Here is a 21,833-nt window from a genome sequence, read left to right on the forward strand (position 1 = left end):
TGGACGCCGACACGCACCGCCTCAGTGGATTATGACGCAATCAAAAAGGGACCGATAAGGGGCAGAGCCCTTGCTCAGACATCAAGATGAAACGTTGTGCCTGAAACTATACATCAATGTTCATATGTGTGCTTCATTTATAGTACGTGCAGTGGCCATGGATGTCACAGAAGTGCACACGTGCAGAACGCACGTTGTAGAGGCAGCGCGTGATCACAGAAATATGGCCAGAGGCGGGATGTCCATGTGTCTTTTAGCTTGTGTGCAGTGTTGGATACATAGTTTGTCTATCTTGACACAATGCGCCTATGTTGGTTGTTGTATCGAGTTAATATTGAGAACAAAACACTGAGTAGAGTGATACACTAACCCGCTATGTTTCAAGTGAGACGCTGCAACTTGAGTCTTTAAGGTTCTTCCGGACTACAAATAAAACTACTCGGAAATGCGACACATGTCGACGTTCCGCCGCCTGCTGCCTTTTCTCTGCTGTAGTCCGTCGCTTTGGCTGTGTCCCTAAACACATGAGTCCTTCACAGGGTTTTGTAAAAGTTGTCCTTCACTGACGCCCAGTCCCCGTCAGCAACCAAATGGACGCGGTGTTTACGTCAACGTTGTCCGCGTAAAAAGGGATTTATCATCAAATGTAACGTTTCACTCTTGTAAACGCGAACAATATGATCAAGAAGTGTCAAATACATTTTGAGAGACAATGCACAACAACTGGGCACGTTATCTCGTATTTTTTCAATACATTGGAACACATTACAGGTAAGGGTATACTACGGGGTAGCTGGTTACACTGTAAGGGGTGTTATTATGTATCTATTATTTGATTATCATTATTCCTGCAGGGGTGCAGTGAAAGTGCCTCCCAATCAGCTGGTTAGGAAGGGGGTCCAGGACCACTTGGAGGTAAGTTTTACTGATACTAACGTGTTGTTGTGTCCTCAAATACACGTTCCTCTTTCTTTCCTTCATCCCTACATCACTTCTAGTCCTACAAACCAGAAAACAAGCTACTGGTAGGCTACTATGTGATTTTGTTGTGAAATGACCTGAACAGCATTTATCGCATAGATAACAACACAGTCTGCCTGTAACACATACAGGCAGACTGTGCAGTAATCATGTCAAATGCTTGCCAGTTTATTAGGTACACCTAACTGAAACTAATGCATATATCAAAACAGCCCTGCATTAATACCAAGGACTTCCTCCAGATGTAAGCTAATTGCATTGTTTTATACGTGGCAGGTGTTTCATACAGCAGATTATTCAGCTCATCAGTCTGCATGCTGGTGACTCCTGTCGCATGTCATTCACCTTCACTCTCTCCCCTCATTTCCCGTCAGCCCGCCACTGTCTATCTAATACTGTGGTTCTAATAAAGGCATGAAGAAGGACAAAAATATGTCAGAAAAAAAGTGGACACACTTTCTATTTGCGGCAAGCTGCTGTTTACAGCTTTACTTGATATTCCTTTTTTCTCTGTTTTGATGTAACGTATCTGTCTGGCTATTTGTGGTGAGCTGAGAGTGCCCACAGCTTTTTATCTCTGTGATGTTCTCTCTGTCTTGTGTTCAGGATGCAATAAGGAGGCTGAGGCCGCTCAACCCAGTGTCTCTGTCAGTCTCCAGCAGGACAGACACGGGTGTCCACGCCCTCTCTAACTCCGCCCATTTCGACCTCCAACGCATGAACGATAAGCCGCCGTTTACTGAAGACGTTCTTGTTGAAGCTCTTAATTTCCATCTCAAAGCCGAGCAGATCAGGTGAGTCAGGAGTGTCACGTCTCAAAAGTTCACCAGTATAGGTGATCTCCTCACACAGGGTTTCAGTGTAACACAGGGTCGTGCAAATTGAACATCTGGACACATTTCCACATTCACCAGCCACAGTAACCTAAAAATCTGTAGTTTATAGGTGTGACGTTTTCAGATTAATTCCAAGAAGTTTTAGATCTTTAGATGTTAGATCAGAGGACAATCTGAGCATTTTATTCAAACTATGAGACATGAAAAGAGGCGCAGAGGTTTGAGAAGAAAAGTGTGTACTATTGCTGCTATGAAATTACAATGTTCTATGACATTTGTGATGAACACCCCAAGTTATTGGTTGTCATATCCATGATTTTAATATTTCTGCAAGCAGCCAAAATTGGAAAATTGACTCAAATATTCTAAGATAATTGTACTGTAGAGGAACGTGGGGCATTGTTTTTAAAACCTTAAATCACCAAGATATTTCATATCCTGGTTGGTGGTGTCCCGTCTTCTCCTTTTCTCTCCTCACTGTGCTTTTCTCCACCTCCTCCTTTTAATCCCTTTATTACATACCATTGCATTATTCAAAGCCATAGTCCCTTTTGTATGACTACTTAGGTTTAGACTGCTGTGATACTTTGTGCGGCAGCTTCTCTGTCTGAGAGAGATGAAGAAAAGAGACACAAAAGGGGAATGACAAAAGAAATGGACAGATAGAGGTACAGATAGTGAGGGATAAAGGGGTGCGCAAAGACAAAGTAAGAGCACCAAACAGATATTGACACAGACTGCATTAAAACGGAGCAGTGAGAGTTTGAAACAGAATGAGCCATCTGGGAGAGAGACAGAGGAGAGAGGAGAGAGGAAAGGGAAGCTCCCAGCATCCCGCTAATCCCTAAACCTGCAGAGAGAAGGTTAGAAAGGATTATCCCTGCTCTGCTTTTTGGTCACTAGCAAACACACACACACACACACACACACACACACACACACACACACACAAGGATACTCTCATCTAGCTAAATGGAAATTACCGTTTGATTAGAATGTGAAACCTGCTGAGAAATATGCAGTACAAACACACGGCTTGCCAAAATATTCAACCGCCAGTAATGTTCATACACATTCCCCTATCTTCAGATTGGATGGAATTTTGGATAGTCTGAAAAACACATTGTCAGATCTGGCAACACAAACATCTTACTTTGGATGGAAGAGGTTATCAAAAATAGTTTTTGTCACAGTCACAATCAGAATGCGGCTCCCGGCTCATAGCTTTGGTCTGCTGCCTCCTGAAATAGTGTGCCAAATCAAGACGTAAACATAGACTAGCACACTGTAAAAAAAAAAGTACCTCTTCAGTCGGGGGTTCGCTTGTCTGCTGTGCTGCCGTGAAAAGGGCCTAAATTAAATGATCGCCTCTTTTCCCATCGGGGAAACTGCTGATTAGCTTAATGGTGCCATGTCAAAAAATGCACCAGTTCACAATTGTGTAAGGTCATGCTTTGTACACTGCTTATGAAAATTTAATGTGTGTGTGTGTGGTTTGGGCAAAAAGGCAAAAAGGCTGTCACTTCACATCGGAGCAGGCGCTGAAGGCAGACGCAAGGGTTTCCTCTGCCACGTGTCGCACCCAATCTCCTCCCCTGGAAACGTAACCTAGTTTTCTGAATGTGCACTGGCAAACACACACACACACACACAAACATATACTAGACTATACATGCACTGCTGTGTACTAGAAAGAGACGCGTGTGCACATACATGGGATCTGTGTATTTGAACATTGTTCATATAGTTCCATGCATGCACATGCTAACACGTCTCAACCCCTAGTCAACTCCCGCCTTCTCCAACACACACACACACACACGCATGCATGAGTGCATACTCGTGTATGGATAAACACAAGTGAGCTAGTGTGGTCACAATCACTGGCTGCAGCTCTTTGTTCTTTCAGTCTACAGATGTAAGTATTAAAGATTCCCCACTCGTCACTGTATTATTACTGTACAAACATCTCTGCCTCATTGAAGGGAGATGGTGTGGAGTGTTACTTTATCAGCCATGAACATGAAGAATGATAATGAAACCAGCCAGTAAAAGACAATGGTTTTGTGTTATGTTGCCCAGTTTAATTTGGACCATTTAAAAAGAAAATGCTGCAACTCTGAAAACAGTGACTTGTTGTGCAGTAAAAGTGAAGATTTGCCATATGCCATTTAACTTATTAGGAATAAAATATTTCCATAAAAGCTGCCAGTATGTTGATTGCACTCAGTTATCACAAGAGCTTGGACAGTTTGAAAAGTTAACAACACAGCCAAATATATTCATATTTTTCTTCTTTACAAATTTACAAACAACACGATGTGGTTCATTGTTTCAGCAAGTGGATTCAATTTCATCTGCAGAACTCGGATCAGAAATGCCAGTTACGTTCTCTGGTCTCCTTGTTGATGTTGCACAAACTCATAAATCGATCCACACTGTTTGACTTAATCATAAAGGTGGGTTTTGTCTGACTGACTTAGAGTTATAACGTGATCCATCTCTGCCCGTGTGTTTCTCCGTGGTAGCCGTGCCCCTGCTGGAGTCGCATCAAAGAGCTCCAGCTTCTGAGTCTGTTGTGATGCTATCTGTGTGAGCATAAGCGCTTGGCTCTTGAAGGTTCTTGGCTGCCCTTTTAGGACTCTGACAACGGGTGTGCTTTTGTGTAAAAAGCTGCAACGCTGTTATTTTGGACACTGACTTGTGCACAGTTCTTCTCTCTGGCAGTACAAAATGAAAGTATTAACACCATCTGGGTCTGGGGACCGTTTCAGTCTGAGGGAGGAATGAAACAGTGATGTCTGGTTGTTTAATAATTGTCTAAGCATCCAACAGAATTCGAATGTTTCGTATTATTTTCTGTGGTTTTAGAAGAAATGACTGCATATTCAGAATGTCAGACATAAAGTAGAGCTCAAATTTCCAGCTTTTCTAGCCTGAATGGACGTCGTCTTTCCCTCTGACTGCTCTTTTGTGACTCTGCCAGGATCACGCGTGCCCACCGTGTGCCTGATGATTTTCACGCCCGTTTCCGTGCCCGGTCCCGGACCTACGTCTACCGGATAGCCCTGGGAATCTCACACCACTCCCTGCTTCCCCTTACAGAACGCGATCTCTGCTGGAACCTCCGCAACCAGTGAGTTATCCCACTTTATACGCCGCCCCTCCCCTTCATTCACTCATCTGTCTTTTCATCCTGCATCCATGTGTTTGATGATTTCCCATAAGAAAGAAAAATCTAGCACACACTCAATCTAACATGTAGGTCCAGACACACACACACAAACACACACGCCCTCAATGAGCTAATGCCAAGCCTTGCAGAAACAATGGCATGTTAAACACATGAATAATCCACACCATGCCATGCCGGAACTGCAAATTAGGGCTAGTCAAACAAAGTGTTTTTATCTGAGCTGACATCCCAAAAACAAACAAAGGGGAAGGAGGGAGAGAAAGGAGACGAGGGATCAGGATGGACCGAGTATAGAAAGAGAGAAAGAAACAGATGAAATGGCGAGTGCTTCGTAGCTTAGACAAGGAGCGTGAAGAAGCACATTTCAGAGAGCGTACGTATGAACATTTGTCTGCTCTTCTCTCCACTTTTTTGGGCGAAAAGTAGGGCAAGATAAGCTGCAGGCTTATACACATGCAGAACAACACCCACGCACATTACCCTGACGGTGGGTATTTTCTACTCTCTCTTTCCTTCTGCCACCCTTCTCCTTCTCTCCACTACACTTATTCTCTCTACCTCTTTCCATTCCTCCTTTCCTCCCTTGTTTATATCTCTCTGGTGTCTCTGCTTTTTTATTTTTTCATCCCTTCTCTTATTTTCAGCATCCATCTCGTCCATCCACCCCAAAGCGTCTCTCCGCCTCAGCAGCCTCTCTCCGTTCTCTCTTTCATCTGCCTCTCCCTCGTCATCACACACCCCCATCTTTCCCACTGCAAAAAATATGAATCTCCACGGTTCGTTTTAATGTTGAATTTAGCCTTGAAACCTTGCATTTCTTAGAACAAGGGAAATAATCTTTGTGTTTTGAAATGTAGTGATCATATTGCAGCAGGACTTTTGAAATGATTGAAATATGAATTGAATGCAACCAATCTTTACATATTTTTATATTTTCTTTGGTATTTATATTCACATCTGGTTTTCGCACATTGCCAGCTTTTGAAAAATTATAACCAACAGCCGACACCACACAGGGGCTGCAACTTACCGTTATTTACTTTTTGTTTCAAATGAATAAAAAAGTCCACGGCAATTTCTTGTTTTGTCTGACCAACACTCTTTAAATTAAAGTGATGAAACAAAGAGAAAAGCAAGAAATCTCACTTTTAACCGCATATCATAAATGTTGCAGATTAAATTTTAGTTTGACTACTGATCAATTAATTGATCGATTCATCTCTAATCTCCACAAATAAATAGACAAAATAACAATAATAAGTAAGGATAGACATAAATTAGTCAATTAAGTAAAAGCAGACCCACACGAGCAGCTCTGAGGCTGTAATGGTGTTTTGAGTAATGCTAACATATGCTAACATGCTGATGTTTAGGAGGTACAATGTTTACCATGTTTACCCTCCTTAGTGTAGTGTGTCTATGCTAACATTTGCTAATTAGCACTAAACACAAAGTACGGCTGACGATGATGTTGAAAGTGTCGTAGGTTTCATAGGTTTTTGGTGATAATAAGTACTGAATAAAAAAAAGAAGTAATCTTAATTATTTCAATCATATGTTTTACACCATATTAATGCATCAGACAAGTATTACATTTGCTGAACTGTGTGCCATTTTCCAACTCCCCCTTGAAAGATTAAGCTTTTAGTTATGACAAAATAATCTATAGACTGACTTGATCTGCGACGGATTGAGCATTTCTTTAAAAAAAGACACCGTATACAAGAATAAATCAGCCGCTATTTTTTGCAGCGCTCCACCACGTCTTCGTTCAAGATTTTAAATCGGTGCATTAAGATTTTAATTAGCGAGTCACTTAGCACACTCCTTCATTTCCCTGCTCGCTGTATCTCTCTCTCTCTCTGTCGGATCCTATTTGAGCGGTGACAGAAGCATGAGACTCTGCAGAGTCTGAGCACAGGGCCCACTTTCACTCTCTCCCTCAAATGAACTGTTCGTCAACATGCTCTGCTCTCTCACGTGGCATTGTGCGTCAAAGAAGTTCATATTATATAAGCAAACCAATAAATGATTCTACTTTGAAAGCAGGAACATGGTCGTACTTAATGTGTACTTTCAGGCTGAGAGAGAGGAGGAGAAAGGTGCTGACCATGGTGAAAATACAGGTGTGAAGGCCAATAGTTTTTGCATCGTGGCTGCACCTGTACAGAGTACCTGTGTACATCACATCCCAGCTGCTTCACCTCGCTGGTCATGCAGGTCACTTTCGGGTCAAGTTTCAATAACACAATGAGAAAAAGTCTGTTTACATTAACTGGGTGTTCTTGACACTCGTAGAAAATCTTGCATTTTTTGTGCTGGCTTATGATAGAAAAGTGTCTCCTGTTTCTGTCTTTCATCAGGACGCTGGATGTGGAAGCCATGCGTGAGGCTGCAGCACTGCTGGTCGGGACTCAGGACTTCAGCAGCTTCAGGGCAGTCAACTCCGACATTCATTTTAAAAGCCCTGTGAAGACGCTGAATGTGGCCAGCGTACAGCCAGGAAGCTCCTTCGTACACGCACACTTCCACAGGTAGGCTGCTTGTATTCAGGTGGACTGATCACATTGGCTGCTGGCAGGCAGCACCAGGCCAAGTAAGACGTTTTTTTTGGGGGGCCACTTGGGGGCAGAATGACAAGCTGTAAACAAAACATGAACATAATCTTTGCCTGTACTCGACATGTTAGCGAACGTAGCAAAATTAGCCTGATGACTATAAGTCCAAAATACACTCTTCACATCTGCAGTAACAAAGGAGAACGGATTATTCCAAATTGGAGGAGAAGAAAGCCAAGTACATAAAGAAATGATGCATGTGCTTTTCCACCCCCCCAAAAAGATCAATCTGGTATTTTTCAATCTTGCATCAACTGATGCTTAGGAAGCCAAAGTTTTGAATAATTTACAGTCACTCCACTTGAAATGATTTCCCTTTCAAGCTTCAGTCAGACTCAGTGGTGTGTTTGATGTGATACGAGGTGAATCACAGGTCAAGTCGACTGTGATCTGGAAACCAAACTAATCTTTTTCAAAAGGAAAGTAAAAAAAAAAAAAACTTGATTTACTTTAGTGCATCACAGGAAGTACTGTTTACTATTGAAGGACAACTGATGTCCAGCTGTTACGCATTTTATTAAAGTGCTGTATGTGTGTATGTGTGTGTGTGTGTGTGTGTGTGTGTGTGTGTGTGTGTGTCATGCAGGTACTTTAGACAATGAGGATTCAACATAATCCATTGCAGAGATGGAGGGGGGGAGGGGGGTGGGGGGGGCTGGGAGACAGAGAGGACCATGTGGGCTTTGGGAGATTACACGTCCATGGGGGTCACTCTGCATGCCAAATACCACTTCCGTGGGCATTCATTATTTGCCCTGAAAGTATGGCGCACAATATGGACACAAGCAGACTGTTAGCAGTTCTGTTAGCAGTTAGAGTAAATGTCACATAGTCCCACAACCTCAACGCATGTGGAGCCTTAACAAGCTGTGAGCATCACATACCTGTAACATGGTGTATTTGCACCAAAGTGTCCATTGTTTCATTGCATTTTCACCGAACTAGTCTTTTCTCTCTTTTATTCTCTACAAAAGTAGAGAAAAGAGTATTTATTTTTTGATAAGGGTTTCTATTCTAAGTAACAGTGATAAGAGGAGAAGAAACTGAGTTGTGAATTGTTTAAAAGCAGAAGGTTGAGCTAAATATTTGATCCTAAAATGAGGAGCTGTAGGATATTGAGGCAGATGTCTGTGGTCTCTGCTCGACTTGGAAGAAAATGGATATTTCTCATCTCATTGTCATAAACTGGTGAACAGCGCTCCATTTCTGAACTTTGGGTTGTTGGCCATCGGCTCTCCCACATGAACTGTCGTGTAGTGTGTGTTCACTTCTGGATGGGAGTTATTGTATATTTAATCTGCTGCTAACTAAAGAAAACGGCTCAAAGCATCACCGTAGTAGAGCCTCATTGGCATTATTTCATGTTTTTTCTCCTGCTTCCTTCTTTCTATTTATTTGTTCGCATTGCCATTGTGAGCATGTTAGCATTTAGCTCAAAGCCCCACTGTGCATAAGAACTGTCTCACAGCCCTGCTAGCATGACTATAGCAGTCTTGTTACTTGATAAATGCCTTTAAACCATCAAATATCAAATTAGTTACTAGATAATTGTCTTTTGATAAGCTACTTAATTAATCCTTTCAGCTTTATTTCAGTCAAACAAGAGTAATATCAAAATAGTTTGTTCTAAACTGGAGGCCTTGCTTTCATCCTGACCTCTGTCATACCACGTCATGAACACACACACACACACACACACATAAACACAGAGCCGATGCACGTGTGTGATTGTGCAACATGAGACAGCCTTTACCTTTCCACGAAAGATATTGTCCCTCACCAGAGTCCATGCTGTATGAATCTGTCTCTGCACTCCTTACCAGTCAAATGTAATCAAACCGCGAGCACTGAGTCAAATTTGCATTTGACCCAATTCTTCCCATGTGCCTGTTTGCTCACTTCACTGTTTCCTCCCCAAAAATATAAAGTCTGTCCGTTTGGAGGGAGGGGGGGGGGGGGGGGGGGGGAGTTGCTGTGACTTAAATGTTGAGATAACAAAAATTCAATGTCAAATTGCAAAAGACGCAGATTCATATTTTTTTATGGCATTAAAGATAATCCTGTTGGGCCTAAGCTGCAGTATTCAGCATGTGACATTTAAACAAATCTGTGCACGAGGAGAGCCTCGACTCTATCTGATGTCTGGCATGAGCGTGAATGTCACATCAGCCTCCAACTCTGTCCACATAGTGGGGGAAAGCATAGACGCATCCAACAAAAGAGAGATAAAGGAGAGACACGTCTAAACACACAATAGACAAAAAACAGGAGCTTTTTTCAGTCGATTCACTTAAATCGTGTGAAATACATTTGTTAAAGAAATGTTTGGATTGGCCGTCGTTGTAACGTTTCATGAGGAGTGTCGGGAATATGCCTTAAAGCCAGTGCTCCTTTTGCCCAATATGCAGACATCTCAAGAAATATACAGCTGTGATGTTTAACAATTGTATGCGTGTGTGTGTGTGTGTGTGTGTGTATACTGTACATGATGTTCACACATTTGTGCAAATTGTAAGTTGTTTTTGTGTGTTTTTCCCAGAGAGATACCATTCTGGGAGCTGACTTTTACAAGCAGATCCTTTCTCTATAAGCAGGTTTGTTCCTCTTATTGTGTTCAATTATTTAAAAATCAATATCGGTGTTGCAGTTCATTGTTGGTAAGTACCGCCATCTGCTGGTGATGACCGACTATGGCTCATAATTGAAGTTACTCGAGCATAAAGGAGTAATAAAAATGTCTGAGATGAAGGCAAGCAGTTATTTTGTGACATTTTCAGTATTATTGTAAAAAACAAAAGGTTGCTTTGGCCCTGTGCTCCAGGTGCGGAGGATGACAGGGGCTCTCGTGGCTGTAGGCCGGGGGCAGCTCTCAGTGCCCCAGCTGCAGGAGATATTGGAGGCTCGGGACTCTCTTGCCTACCCACAAGGCCTGGCTGCTCCTGCCAACGGCCTCTTCCTCACCAGGGTGGACTACAGAGAGACAGGTGAGGAGGCAGAATCTGATTCCATATTAAAAATGACATCCTAGTACTGTATAATATTAATCTATCTACTATAAAACAACGTTTTCAGATGTATAACCTCTTCTTTGCCTCCTCAGACCTGCAGCTTTCACAACAGACACCAGAGGAGCAATTTGTCTCCAGTGGAAATTCAGAGGATTAATTCTGCATCATTCAGTCATGTTGATACACTGTATTTCTACAACAGCTGTAATAAAGTTGTATATTTATGTGTATATTTGTTTTCTTCACTTACAACAGAACCTGGAATCTTCAGTGACCTCAGTTGGGGTCACTGAAATCTTTCCCCCACTTACACAAATAAGCATTTGACTACATGTTCTTTTAATTCAACATATTAAGAATACATGACTGTGTCCATGAACGCAGCTCAGCTACAGAATACCACACACCTTGAACCTATCATTGTCTACACATGACCTTCAGGTTACACTTTAAGCCGAGTTAGGCAGTATTACTCCTATGTATACATGTACGTACTGGGTTTTGGTTGGTTCTGACAATTATCAAACAAGGTACACAACATGTGGAGAAGAGTGTTGCGTTCTATAGCTAAAACGGCTCTGCGTGTCCATGGCTCTCGTACAGTGCTATTACATTATGGATCAACAAAGTGCGCACACACACACTCTCACTGATAATGTATACATCCAAATGTCCAAATAAAACTGCATACATTGGTTCTTTACCCGAAAGTCTTCACAGAGCATTCTCGTGGACTTTCAGCACACTCTCACTTGCTTCTCGTTTGGCTAAGTTGTCCGTAAACAGTCCATTTAAACCGGACCACCACCAGCAGTCTTCTCCATGCCGGTGGGAGCCGGATGAGGTTTGCACACAAGGTTCAGACGGACCAATCGCTGCCCTTAATGTTCCCGCACATTGATCAAATACACCAGACATCCCAACGTTTCCATAATGCTGTACGGTCGTCCACTGATGCAACGTTAACCCATTTAGGCTTGTATTCCAAGTGCTGCGTCTGTCAAAATTGAACCTCACGAGGAATGTTTTTAGCACTTCTTAGAAGTGACAAACTTAATATTTCAGTCACAATATTTCTTTGACCCAATTTATTTTTGTAAATATGTACACAAGTACATGTTTTCTATCCATGTGACCGTGTTGGAGCAACACAGTGAATCTGATTGGCATAGGTCCTCAAGTCAGCATTTGGTTTTAAGATAATTCATACATCCTGAAGACGCTCATAATTCAATATATAATCAAAATTTCAAGTGTTAGTGAGAATATTAAGCCCAATGTCTTAAAAACAAAATCATATGTGTATATATATATATATATATAATGCACTTGAGGAAGGCATTGTGTAACTTTCTTTTAAACTCACAATCCTTTAACACAGCACAGTCTGGGTGAAGAATGTAGCTGAGCTCAAGTCAAACTGGAGACCCTGATTGAACAGATTGCGTGGGACAGTGAGACACAAAGGGAAACTGATCACATCTGCCCTGAACGGACACATTTTGAGTTAAAAATTAGGTTTTACGAGACAGATGAAGGGAACAGAAGACCAATGATTAGAGCTCAGCAGTGGCGCCGAGCCCGTCCTGATAAAAGCCATAATCGTTTATAAAATTATATAAGTAACGTGTGTGAGATGTGCGGTTAACCGAGGATTGATTACCAATTAAAAACAAATATCTAAATGTCCATGACTTGGGAGTTAGTAGTGTAATATCCCTCTAGGCCGACTACATAACCTGATGCTAAAGCTGAGGTTATTGAGGATTAATTTCCAACATGTAAATATAGGTAATAGGTGATATTTGAGAATGCTATCACAGGTTGATAAGTTTTGCATAGACCCTTGAAACCCAACCACCACCATCTCGATAACAATCGTAATGATTAAACTACTGCTCCGAGCAGCATACCCGACTTCACCCTTTGTACTGAGGTTTGGTAGTCATCGTCTACGTACTACACTTACATTCAATTATACGTTGCTCCTTTTAAAATGAAGAACTTTGTGGCACATAGAATGTTTTTAGGTTTTTTTTTGTGAATCTCTTTAGAGAATAGCTTGTAGCATGCCACCGCTACAGCCAACACCAAAAAGTGTTTTTTTTAACTCTACGTGTGTTCAGCAAAACAGAGTCAACTATGGCTGCTTCGGCAGCATCACGATACACAGTAATAAACTCATAGACTTTATTCAAAAGGAGTACAAAGAGTGAGATGGGGTATGTTCCAGAGACTTCCAAAACACTCGTCTGAGAGGAGACATATCCAAGTGTAAACATATAATGTGTTTGTGGTTTTGCTCTTTTCTCTGACGGCTAAAAAAAAAATAAAAGCGTAAAACACTGTAGGAGCGTACAGTCCTTGGAGAGCCAAGAGGGGAAGGGAAGTCGGTCGGGTGGTCGTCCTTCATGCGATAAACGCCTTTCTCTTTAGCCGGAGATTTTCTCAATTTCATCCAGATCATCTGTGTCTAGTTTTTCAATTCTCTTACCTGCAGAGGGAGAACACATAGAACATGGTGGGTATCATTTAGAGGGAAGCCACAGTCTTCCTAAATTGAGTAGTTATTATATGTTTAAGTATGAACGTCCCTCACAAACTCGATCCCACCGTTTGTCTGTTTAAGAAGGAGTCTGTGTGTCGCAGCTGCACACTTACTGAAATGCTCCTGGATCCTGTTGAGGATGTTCATGCTCATCTTGCTGTCCACCATGTTGATGGCCAGCCCCCTTTTGCCAAATCGTCCCGTGCGACCAATCCGGTGCAGGTACGTCTCGTTGTCTGGGTTACCATCCTTGTCTACCGGCAAGTCAAAGTTGATGACCACAGAAACCTGCTCCACATCAATGCCTGAATGTAGGAAAAGGGGAGAGAAAGATTAAACATCACAAGAGAAACATTGTCCATTGGCAGTACTGTATATCTGTATTTTACTGTTTATGCATATTAAACAGTAAAATACCCATATTTATGCATTTTAAATTCCACTGTCATCAATTAAATTTGATTAATAGGACATTAATTGAATATTTATTATCAGGTGTTTGTATTCAAACTTTCACTGTTGTGCCAATTATCTAAGTTTGTACACATGATGATGTTGTTCTATTTCTACCTTTTATAATTCAATAATAATTGTAATAGAAAGTCTTACGATGACTGTTGATTGGTCCTTACCTCGGGCACAAACGTTCGTGGTGACCAGGACCTTCTCTTTGCCTTCTCTGAAGCGGTCGATGACGGCAGCCCTCTGCTCCACCTGCATCTCTCCACTGAGCAGCGCCACCTGGTGGCCCTCTCTGGACAGCTCCCCTGCAAGCCAGCCCGCAGTCTTCCTCGTCTGGATTACAGAGAGGAAAGTACTCACACTACTACACCAGCAATCCAAGTATCCATGTAATACAAGACCTAATGTGAGGACACGACTTGGCAACACTAGCTGATTTACAGGAAGAGTTAGGGTGTGATGAAGGCCTTGTGTTGAAAGTATTGGTAAAATAAGCTGACTAATAGTTCTCACATATAAAAAGCTTTGCATTGGAGGACAGCGGGTTTGCTGGACATCCTCAAAGGGTCACAGAGGAGAAACGTAAGGGAATTTATATTTCTTTATTCCTATAAAATTTGGGGTGCGCATGTGAGATTCCGTGTTTTTAGTACAGATCGTGTGAGTCGAATGAATATGAAGCGAGTGAACTCACGTGGCAGAAGATCATGGCCTGGGCGATGGTGATAGCTCCGTAGAGGTTACAGAGGGCGTGGAACTTCTCCTCCCTGCTGTTGCACAACACGTAGTACTGTTTGATGGTATCCAGCGTCTCCTCCTCTCGCTTCAACTTGATGATGTTGGGGTCAGGCACGATGCGCTGGGCGAAGTTCCACACCGTCTCTTCAAACGTGGCTGAGAAAAGCAACATCTGGCAGTTTTTAGGCAGCATCCTGTGGAGCAGAGACGGTAGGAGTGAAAGGAAGGTAGTTGTGGAACGATTTTCACATGCGGGTACTTTTCATTTGGTGTTGATTCTGACCTCTGGATGCGGATGCTCTGGTCCTGGTGACCCTGTGTGGCGATCATGACGTCGGCCTCGTCGAGCACAAACACCATGATCTTCTTGGGGTCTATGAACTTGAATTTGCCGCACCAGTCCAGCATGGTACCAGGTGTGCCGATAACTATCTGCTCCTGCAGCTTCACGCCCCGCTCCACTGCAACATTCACAAGAAACAAGAACTCATCAACACAGAGAACCGACTCTCAGCAGTAATGTTTTCATCAGCGGGAACGATACAAACACTTGACAAAATGTAATTATATAATCGTGTAGCTGTAGCATTGTAGCGAGCGGGGAAGCCTTACATTTATTTCCTCTGATGGCGTAGACTAGTGAGACCTCGGGATATTGTTTGCCCATCTGCTCGATTACCTTGCCAGTCTGAAGTGCCAGTTCATAGGTGGGTGACACACACAGGCACTGATGGAGAAATAAAAAGGTTCATAATTATTGTGAGAGGAAGGATGAGGGTGTCAGATACTCCTAACAGCCTTTTAAAACACAAGATTTCAATGAGAGATCTTCTAGAAGTGGGGGGGGGGGGGACTAACCTGGGGATATCTTTTGTTGGGATCTACATGACTGAGCATGGCCAGGACAAAGGCAGCTGTTTTCCCTGTTCCCGACTGCGACTGAGCAATCAGATTCTGTGGACTTCAGGAAGAAACAAAGAATTAGCTCTCAAGGAAAAGAGGCAAAATACCTTTAAATTGTAAAGCGAGTTAAAAGAGGTGTGATGAATTAGTTGTATAGTAACTAAACTGTTTCTAAACTCAATTTCAGTGAGCCTTGAGAGACACAATGCCTTGCTAGAGGACTCCACAACATGCATGTACAGTGCAAAGTATACTCACGGTTCGGCCAGCATCATAGGTAAGGCAGTCTCCTGGATTTTGGATGGTCTGTTGAAACCCATGCCGTACACGCCCTCAAGCAGCTGTGGTTTGCTGCACACGGGGGAAAATAGGTAGATGTCACATCTTCGGCAAAGTCTGAAGGCAGATCTTTTTTGAAAGAATCTTTAAGCAGCTTTGATTGCAAATGTCCGTGCGGATGCGCACACGCCTTAATAGATCGACCAATAAAAGGACAAACAGAGGGAACACCCCTGGAGCAGGTTTGGTTTACATCTGGGTCTTGTTGGTAACATTTTGGCTCCAAAGCATCCTTTCTGGCTACATGTGTCATAAATATTAGTAAGCCTGATTGACAACCGATTCATTATTAATATCTGATGCTCCAAAATATTGTAGAGCAACAAGAGAGGTGAACTGACGAACAGAAGATTCACTTACAGTCGCAACTCCTCGAAGGACTTGACCGAGTAGAGCGGAGAGTTGGGATCCTTCTGAAGAACTTCCACTTGATTCGTGTTATTGACGAGATTATTCCGGATCAGCTTGTTTAGTAATGACTGTGCCGCTTTGTCATCTGGGAAAAAACAAGTTATGTTGTCACGACTGCAACGATTCAAGAATATCTCAACGAAAAATACAATAAAGCATTACAAATTTGGAGCATCTAAATAATAAAGTGTTCACCTTTGTCGTTTTCCTCTTCATCTGTTCCCTTGTTTTCTACCTTAACTTCTGTCTTTGCAGGGGCACTGCTGGACTCTGTAGCATTTGCAACCGTGCCTATAATAGTGAATATTGTGCTTAAATTTACAACCCAAACATTTTAAGCGATTACAGTTCTTACTATTGCATCTCACACTTAATGTTGCACGCACACACTTACCATTTTCTTCTGGTTTATCCTTTATTTGGAGGCTACCGATCTGTAAGGGGGAACATGAGTAAGTTTAAAGAGTTGTTTCTCTCGTAAAATAATGATCACAATTATACGAGTCAGGACAGGGTAACACATGAGATACACTAACGTTAAGCCATGACTAACGTTACGTCTTCATTCGTAGCGTTAGTCCTATTTTAGAGCATGTTGCATCATTTGCTTGCTAATCAGCTAACGGCTAAAGCTAGTAACTCACTGAGCACGCAGCAACTCAGCTCGAGCTAGTTAACTTAGCTTTCACGACAAACAGACGCCAACCGGTAGTTTAGATTATTAAGTTGATACGTTACTGAAACAGACTTTCACTAAAGCCAATTTATTCAAGGCAGCGCTGTCGTTGGAAAGTTTCTAATGTAGGAAGAAACGCTGAGCAGTTAAAGTTTCGTTTATACTGAGCCACAACAGGCCAACGCATCTTCTAAACATGCTAACAACACGTTAGCTCGTGTTGCGTAAATTACGGTTTACCGATTCCGCCGCGGCTTCTTGCGCGTCCACTGCGTGTGCCCAGGAGTCCGTAGCCATTGTGGAACAGTTTCTTCTTTCGTTATTTTACCCGGGACGACTCAGCTAGGAAGGTAAGCTCTCAGCGAGGAGTCAGTAATATGAAAGTAACTATTTTCCACAATGGCGTGCCGAAACCGATTCTGGGAACCTGTGCAACGGCTAACATGTCCGGGTTGAACGCAAGTGCACACGATAATATTTCCCAGTTTGTTGAATGTTCCTATCCGACTTACAAAAAGTAACAGGTATAACTGACACTCCAGTTCAAACAAAATTTAACAAATAACACAAATAAATAAATTTATTTGAACGTTTTTGATAAGAGATTGGAGGCTGAATCTCAAGAAAAAACGTTCCTGAATAGCCTGTAGGTGGCGCCAAAGCGGTCTGCATAGACTCACCCTCCAAAAATACTGTTTATGCCTGCCTGTACACACGCACACACACACAGACCACACACATAAACTGTTAACGAAGATGATGCAGGTCTTTTTTATTTATAATCCAATCCAGGGGCCAGGCAGCCCACCTGTTTGACAAAATAGATATTAAGGCTGGATTACCAACCAGAAAACATGTGCCACGGGGCCCCAGACCCTTTTAAGACCCCAAGACCCTAGAATCACTTTTTGGCAATACGTTTGTAGAAAGTTGATGTATTGCAAATTTGTTTGGTATTATGCACCACTAACACACAATATAAACCGTAAAGGCCTTAAAGGTACAGTGTGTACCATTTAGGGGATATATATAATAAAAGTGTATAATCACTTGAAAAAAAGAATTGTAGTGTTTTTGTTAGTGGACAAACCAAACGCTGCCTCTAGATAAGGGCAATCTTCAAACTCACCGCTTGATGCCACCAGGTCCTACGCATTAGACCTTTAAAGTGGCTCCTGCATTTTTTACCTGAGGCTCTCTCTTGCAGAGAGGCCGTGGCTGTGTCAAAATGTAGAATACCAGTAATATTTCAGTTAATATCGTCTTTACATCCTGTATTTTCATAAATACAGTTAAACGTAATTAAATGATCACAAAATACTACTGAACTCCACAGCTCATTTTTGCACTGGGGCCCCCTCGTTGTTAAGCCTAGCCTGAGGATGTGGTGAAGCACTGTTTTTCAGCAGATGTTTTGAAATGAATTGAGTGGAGCCTTGTTCATGTTGGAGTTTGTCACTATTTCCAACATTGTGCTGCTTAAAGGAGGAAGTGAATTTCTCTTGTATTGCTGTTTTTCTGAGATACACGTAGCATGACTGCATCAGTTAACAGCCTTATTGAAATAATGAGTAGGAAAACCCTAAATATGAAGACCACCAAATTAAAAAACTCAGACACATTAATGAACTCCTCTGACCTCAACCAGAAATTAGTGTTGTTGGGATCTGGTAGGAGCGGGTTTTGGTTATGTTTGAAAATGTAATTATTAATATTTATAAAAGTATTCATATTAATACAATTGTTAATATCAATATGATTATAAACATTAATCCACCAAACTGTGGATTAAGTCTCAAAATTGGTATTCACTCAAAATGTCAATAGTTAACGTACTATTTATTCATTCATAAAGTGAACAGTGAAGTTTTGAATAACAACCAGCTCTTACTGCAACACATATGCAGAAAATAATCGCAGAAACTGCTCTTTAAAACTATAACGGAGTTTATTCATCTTAACAATACTGATCAAAAAAATCTATATTATAAATCAACAAAACATCTATTATACAATTACAAGCATATACCTAAAATCAACAAACAAGCACGTGGTGGGAGGAGAGAGAGAGTGTGTGCGTGTGTGTGTGTGTGTGTGTGTGTGTGTGTGTGTGTGTGTGTAATGGGGGAGGAGAGAGAAAAAGAGAAAGTTGGCGCGAGACTTAACAATGGCACGATTATTTAAAGGGAGATTTAGACACACAATGGAGGCCGCGTATTAATGAGCGTAACGGCGTATGTGTGTGTGTGTGTGTGTGTTAGCTGGAAAAGAAAGGGAAGCACTCAAAGCAAAGTAAATCCTCAACACAGCTGTTAAGTTCAGTAACTCTAACTTTATCACACAGAAGCTTGATGGGCAAACTCAGGATTGATGGCTGTGGCACTGGTCCTTTAATTACATACAGATCTGAGAGTTCTACTCCTGCACTTTGTTTAGGTAAAGTACAGCATAGTTAGTGGATACCAGGCTATCAACCAGAGCTTCACTAAGGACCGCGCAGGAGCACTCGGGGTCACCTCTGGGGCCCGACTGATGAGGCTGGCTGCTCCTTAAATGAATGCATAATTGATTTCACACATACACACACACACTGTTCCACTGGGATACATAGATAGATGATGACAGTGGCTTTGGATTGTGCTGAAGGAGATTACATTGATTGCGGTTCCGCTGTCATCCAACGGTCAAGTGCGTCAGTCCAAGTCTATCGTCATCATTATGTGTGGATACGTTGGTTGGTTTGTGTCAGCGTGTGAGCGAGGGTACAGGGAGTCTCTTAGATTGTCAGTTTGGAGACAAATTTGTCAAAGGCTTGGAAGCGCGGAGTTTATTGTTGCCTCGAATTAGCTGCCTTGCCGTAGGTATCCATGGCAACTGAAAGAGTAAAAGTAAGGCTTAATGTCTCCAGAGAATTTGGAAGAGACAGAGAGAATAACTTTGTATTGCCACATAAGGACTCATTTCAAGTGCTGAATATGATAGAGAGGATATCAAAGTGAAGTGGTCGCAGGAGAAAATAGTTTTCTATGTGAATAGTCTCAGGTAAGGTAAGCACTCAGCCCACAAATACATCACGTAAGACCGCCTCAAACACTACTTCATCCTCACAAGTATGCAGTATGTCACAGTTTATGTAGGCAGTATATACTCTCTATTATGCTCTCCATAAATATGTACAGTAACACTTCAGCAGGGTACTAACACAAGAGCTTAAACTTGATGATCTAACACCAGTTAAAAATATATGCAATGCAAAAATAAAAACATTGTTTTATGGGAAATTGACAGAATAAGAAGTAGAGGAGGTCAACATATTGTTCTTAGTATTCACAACTGTTCATGAGTGAAATGTAATTTAGTTAGTTGTTCCCAAATCAGGTGTTGTTCATCATGAAACTGGACATTATTTTGGTTTTTGATGATTGCTCCACTGTTTTCTTGGGAGACTTAATTAATGAAAAAACTCACATTCGCAGATCATCTGGACATGAACATTTTTTGAATTCCAATGCATAGCCACTATTAAAAACATGTGTTTAATAGGTGTCCTTCATATTGTCTTTGTTCTGTTGTTTGTGTAAAACGTGTAACTTATAGCCTATTTTTTGTTTAATTTGTAACATACGAAGTATGCAGCAATGAGTCTTTGTTTATGTGTTATAATCGTGTGTCATGTAATCCCATGTTGGATGGTTCATTTCAGTTGTATGACCCAAAAATAGAAAATGTATTCAGTCGTTCATTCAATCATTCATATGTCGCCTCAAGGCGGTTTTGACCTGTGAAAGGATGAACGAGCAGTTCACCAGTGTCCAGGTGTGCCTTCAATTTGGAGGCAAATGTGTTAGATTGTGTCATGATTATCGACTTTTATTCTGAAAGTCCCCCAAAATACAGAATACAAATGACTAGTAACAGACAATTAGTGAATAAATGAAATCTAATTATGGACCATTATTACATTCTGTGATGGCCAACCATACCAGATGGTTCAGATTAGTTACAGGTTAAATGTACACAGTCTAGTTCATGACATGAACTCATATGCAGAATACAAAGGCAGGAAAGGTGAGGTAAAAACTGTTTTTCTTGGTCGCATGGCACACTTACGGTCGGTACAGAGGAGACAGTCTTTTCAATAAGGGTTGAACATGCTGGCATGAAGGCATAACAAGACCAGACAGGCAGAACTGAGCAAAAGGTAGCAGCAGCAGACTATTAGGGCGAAAGCAAGCGCTAGCTGTCCTCAATACATACTGGGTCTGATGAGCAGCTGTGTAGATAGGTGACTGAGACAGATGAGGTGGGGGCTCTGTAGTGACAATTGGTGGGCAGGTGCAAAAAGAAAAGGCAGGAGATGTTGAAATCAGCATTCATTGTTTTTTAGTTTGTTAGTTTTTTTGCCGATTGGCTGCAGAGACCCAAAACAAGCAGATTATTACCAACACATTCGATATAGCTTTATAAAGTTTATAAAGTACATCACTGGTGTCCATGGCAATCAAGAAGGACCTCTCCTAAACCATGAAAAACAGGCCCAAACCAAAAGTACAGAAGTGGACATGGTTATTTAGTGTAAAATAATTGTACCCAGGGTGGAGCCCCTTACTTGTCATAGGTCTGTTCTTCGTAGCACTTGACTGTTTGAATGATACTGAAGAGTTTAATAGTCACATAAATGTTTCTACCTCTAAATATTATATGCATCCTACGCAAGTGGACATACCAACATGGTTCATGCTACTTTGGAGTGACGGCAACACTGCGTGTAAAGCTCTGCAGCAATAGGAGTCTGATTCCTCTGTCTTGTTCTCTCTGTCTTTAACACGGCAGCATTCAGCTCATTGTCCATCATCAACTAATTCAACTGAATCAAAGGGAGACAAATCCTGTAAACACAGACGAGCTGCATGCACGGGTCCATAGGTGAGACAGAGAGGAAACCAGAGGGGGAGATTAAGGTCAGATTCTCCCCAGACATACTCTCCCCACTTTCTTCTGGTAGAAGTCATTAAGATTCATAACCCTGATCCTTCACTCTGTGCCGGCTCCTCACTGCTTGCTCCATGCTTATTTGGCAAGAATAAAAAAAATAAAACAAAACCTGCACGCCCACG

At 41.8% G+C, this 21,833-nt stretch overlaps 2 protein-coding genes across 4 annotated transcripts; one reads left to right on the forward strand and one right to left on the reverse strand.

Moving 5' to 3' along the window:
• The first annotated feature begins 471 nt into the window (after positions 1-471).
• On the forward strand, positions 472-10,867 carry pusl1 (pseudouridine synthase like 1). 3 transcript variants are annotated; one of them, XM_076095693.1, is made up of 9 exons: positions 472-771; positions 855-915; positions 1,588-1,775; positions 4,804-4,953; positions 5,658-5,789; positions 7,377-7,547; positions 10,171-10,225; positions 10,453-10,615; positions 10,732-10,867. In XM_076095693.1, the coding sequence occupies exons 1-9, from the start codon at positions 713-715 to the stop codon at positions 10,794-10,796; spliced, it is 1,044 nt and encodes a 347-aa protein (XP_075951808.1). In that variant the 5' UTR covers positions 472-712; the 3' UTR covers positions 10,797-10,867. The 3 variants fall into 3 exon arrangements, with proteins under 3 accessions (XP_075951808.1, XP_075951810.1, XP_075951809.1); XM_076095694.1 differs by lacking the exon at positions 5,658-5,789 and having other exon boundaries at positions 476-771; XM_076095695.1 differs by lacking the exons at positions 4,804-4,953; positions 5,658-5,789 and having other exon boundaries at positions 473-771.
• A 94-nt stretch (positions 10,868-10,961) lies between these two features.
• Positions 10,962-17,144, reverse strand: ddx19b (DEAD-box helicase 19b). The gene is made up of 12 exons (XM_076095692.1): positions 16,957-17,144; positions 16,435-16,474; positions 16,236-16,331; positions 15,990-16,125; positions 15,549-15,641; positions 15,246-15,348; positions 15,000-15,114; positions 14,671-14,848; positions 14,344-14,581; positions 13,820-13,982; positions 13,301-13,492; positions 10,962-13,133 (listed from the first exon to the last, which is right to left on the reverse strand). Exons 1-12 carry the CDS (start codon positions 17,011-17,013, stop codon positions 13,072-13,074), a joined length of 1,473 nt encoding a protein of 490 aa, XP_075951807.1. The 5' UTR covers positions 17,014-17,144; the 3' UTR covers positions 10,962-13,071.
• Between the last annotated feature and the right edge of the window lie 4,689 nt (positions 17,145-21,833).

Source organism: Anarhichas minor, unplaced genomic scaffold (genome assembly GCF_050575085.1).
Source record: "Anarhichas minor isolate MPS153535 unplaced genomic scaffold, ASM5057508v1 ptg000021l, whole genome shotgun sequence".
Lineage (NCBI taxonomy): Eukaryota > Metazoa > Chordata > Actinopteri > Perciformes > Anarhichadidae > Anarhichas > Anarhichas minor.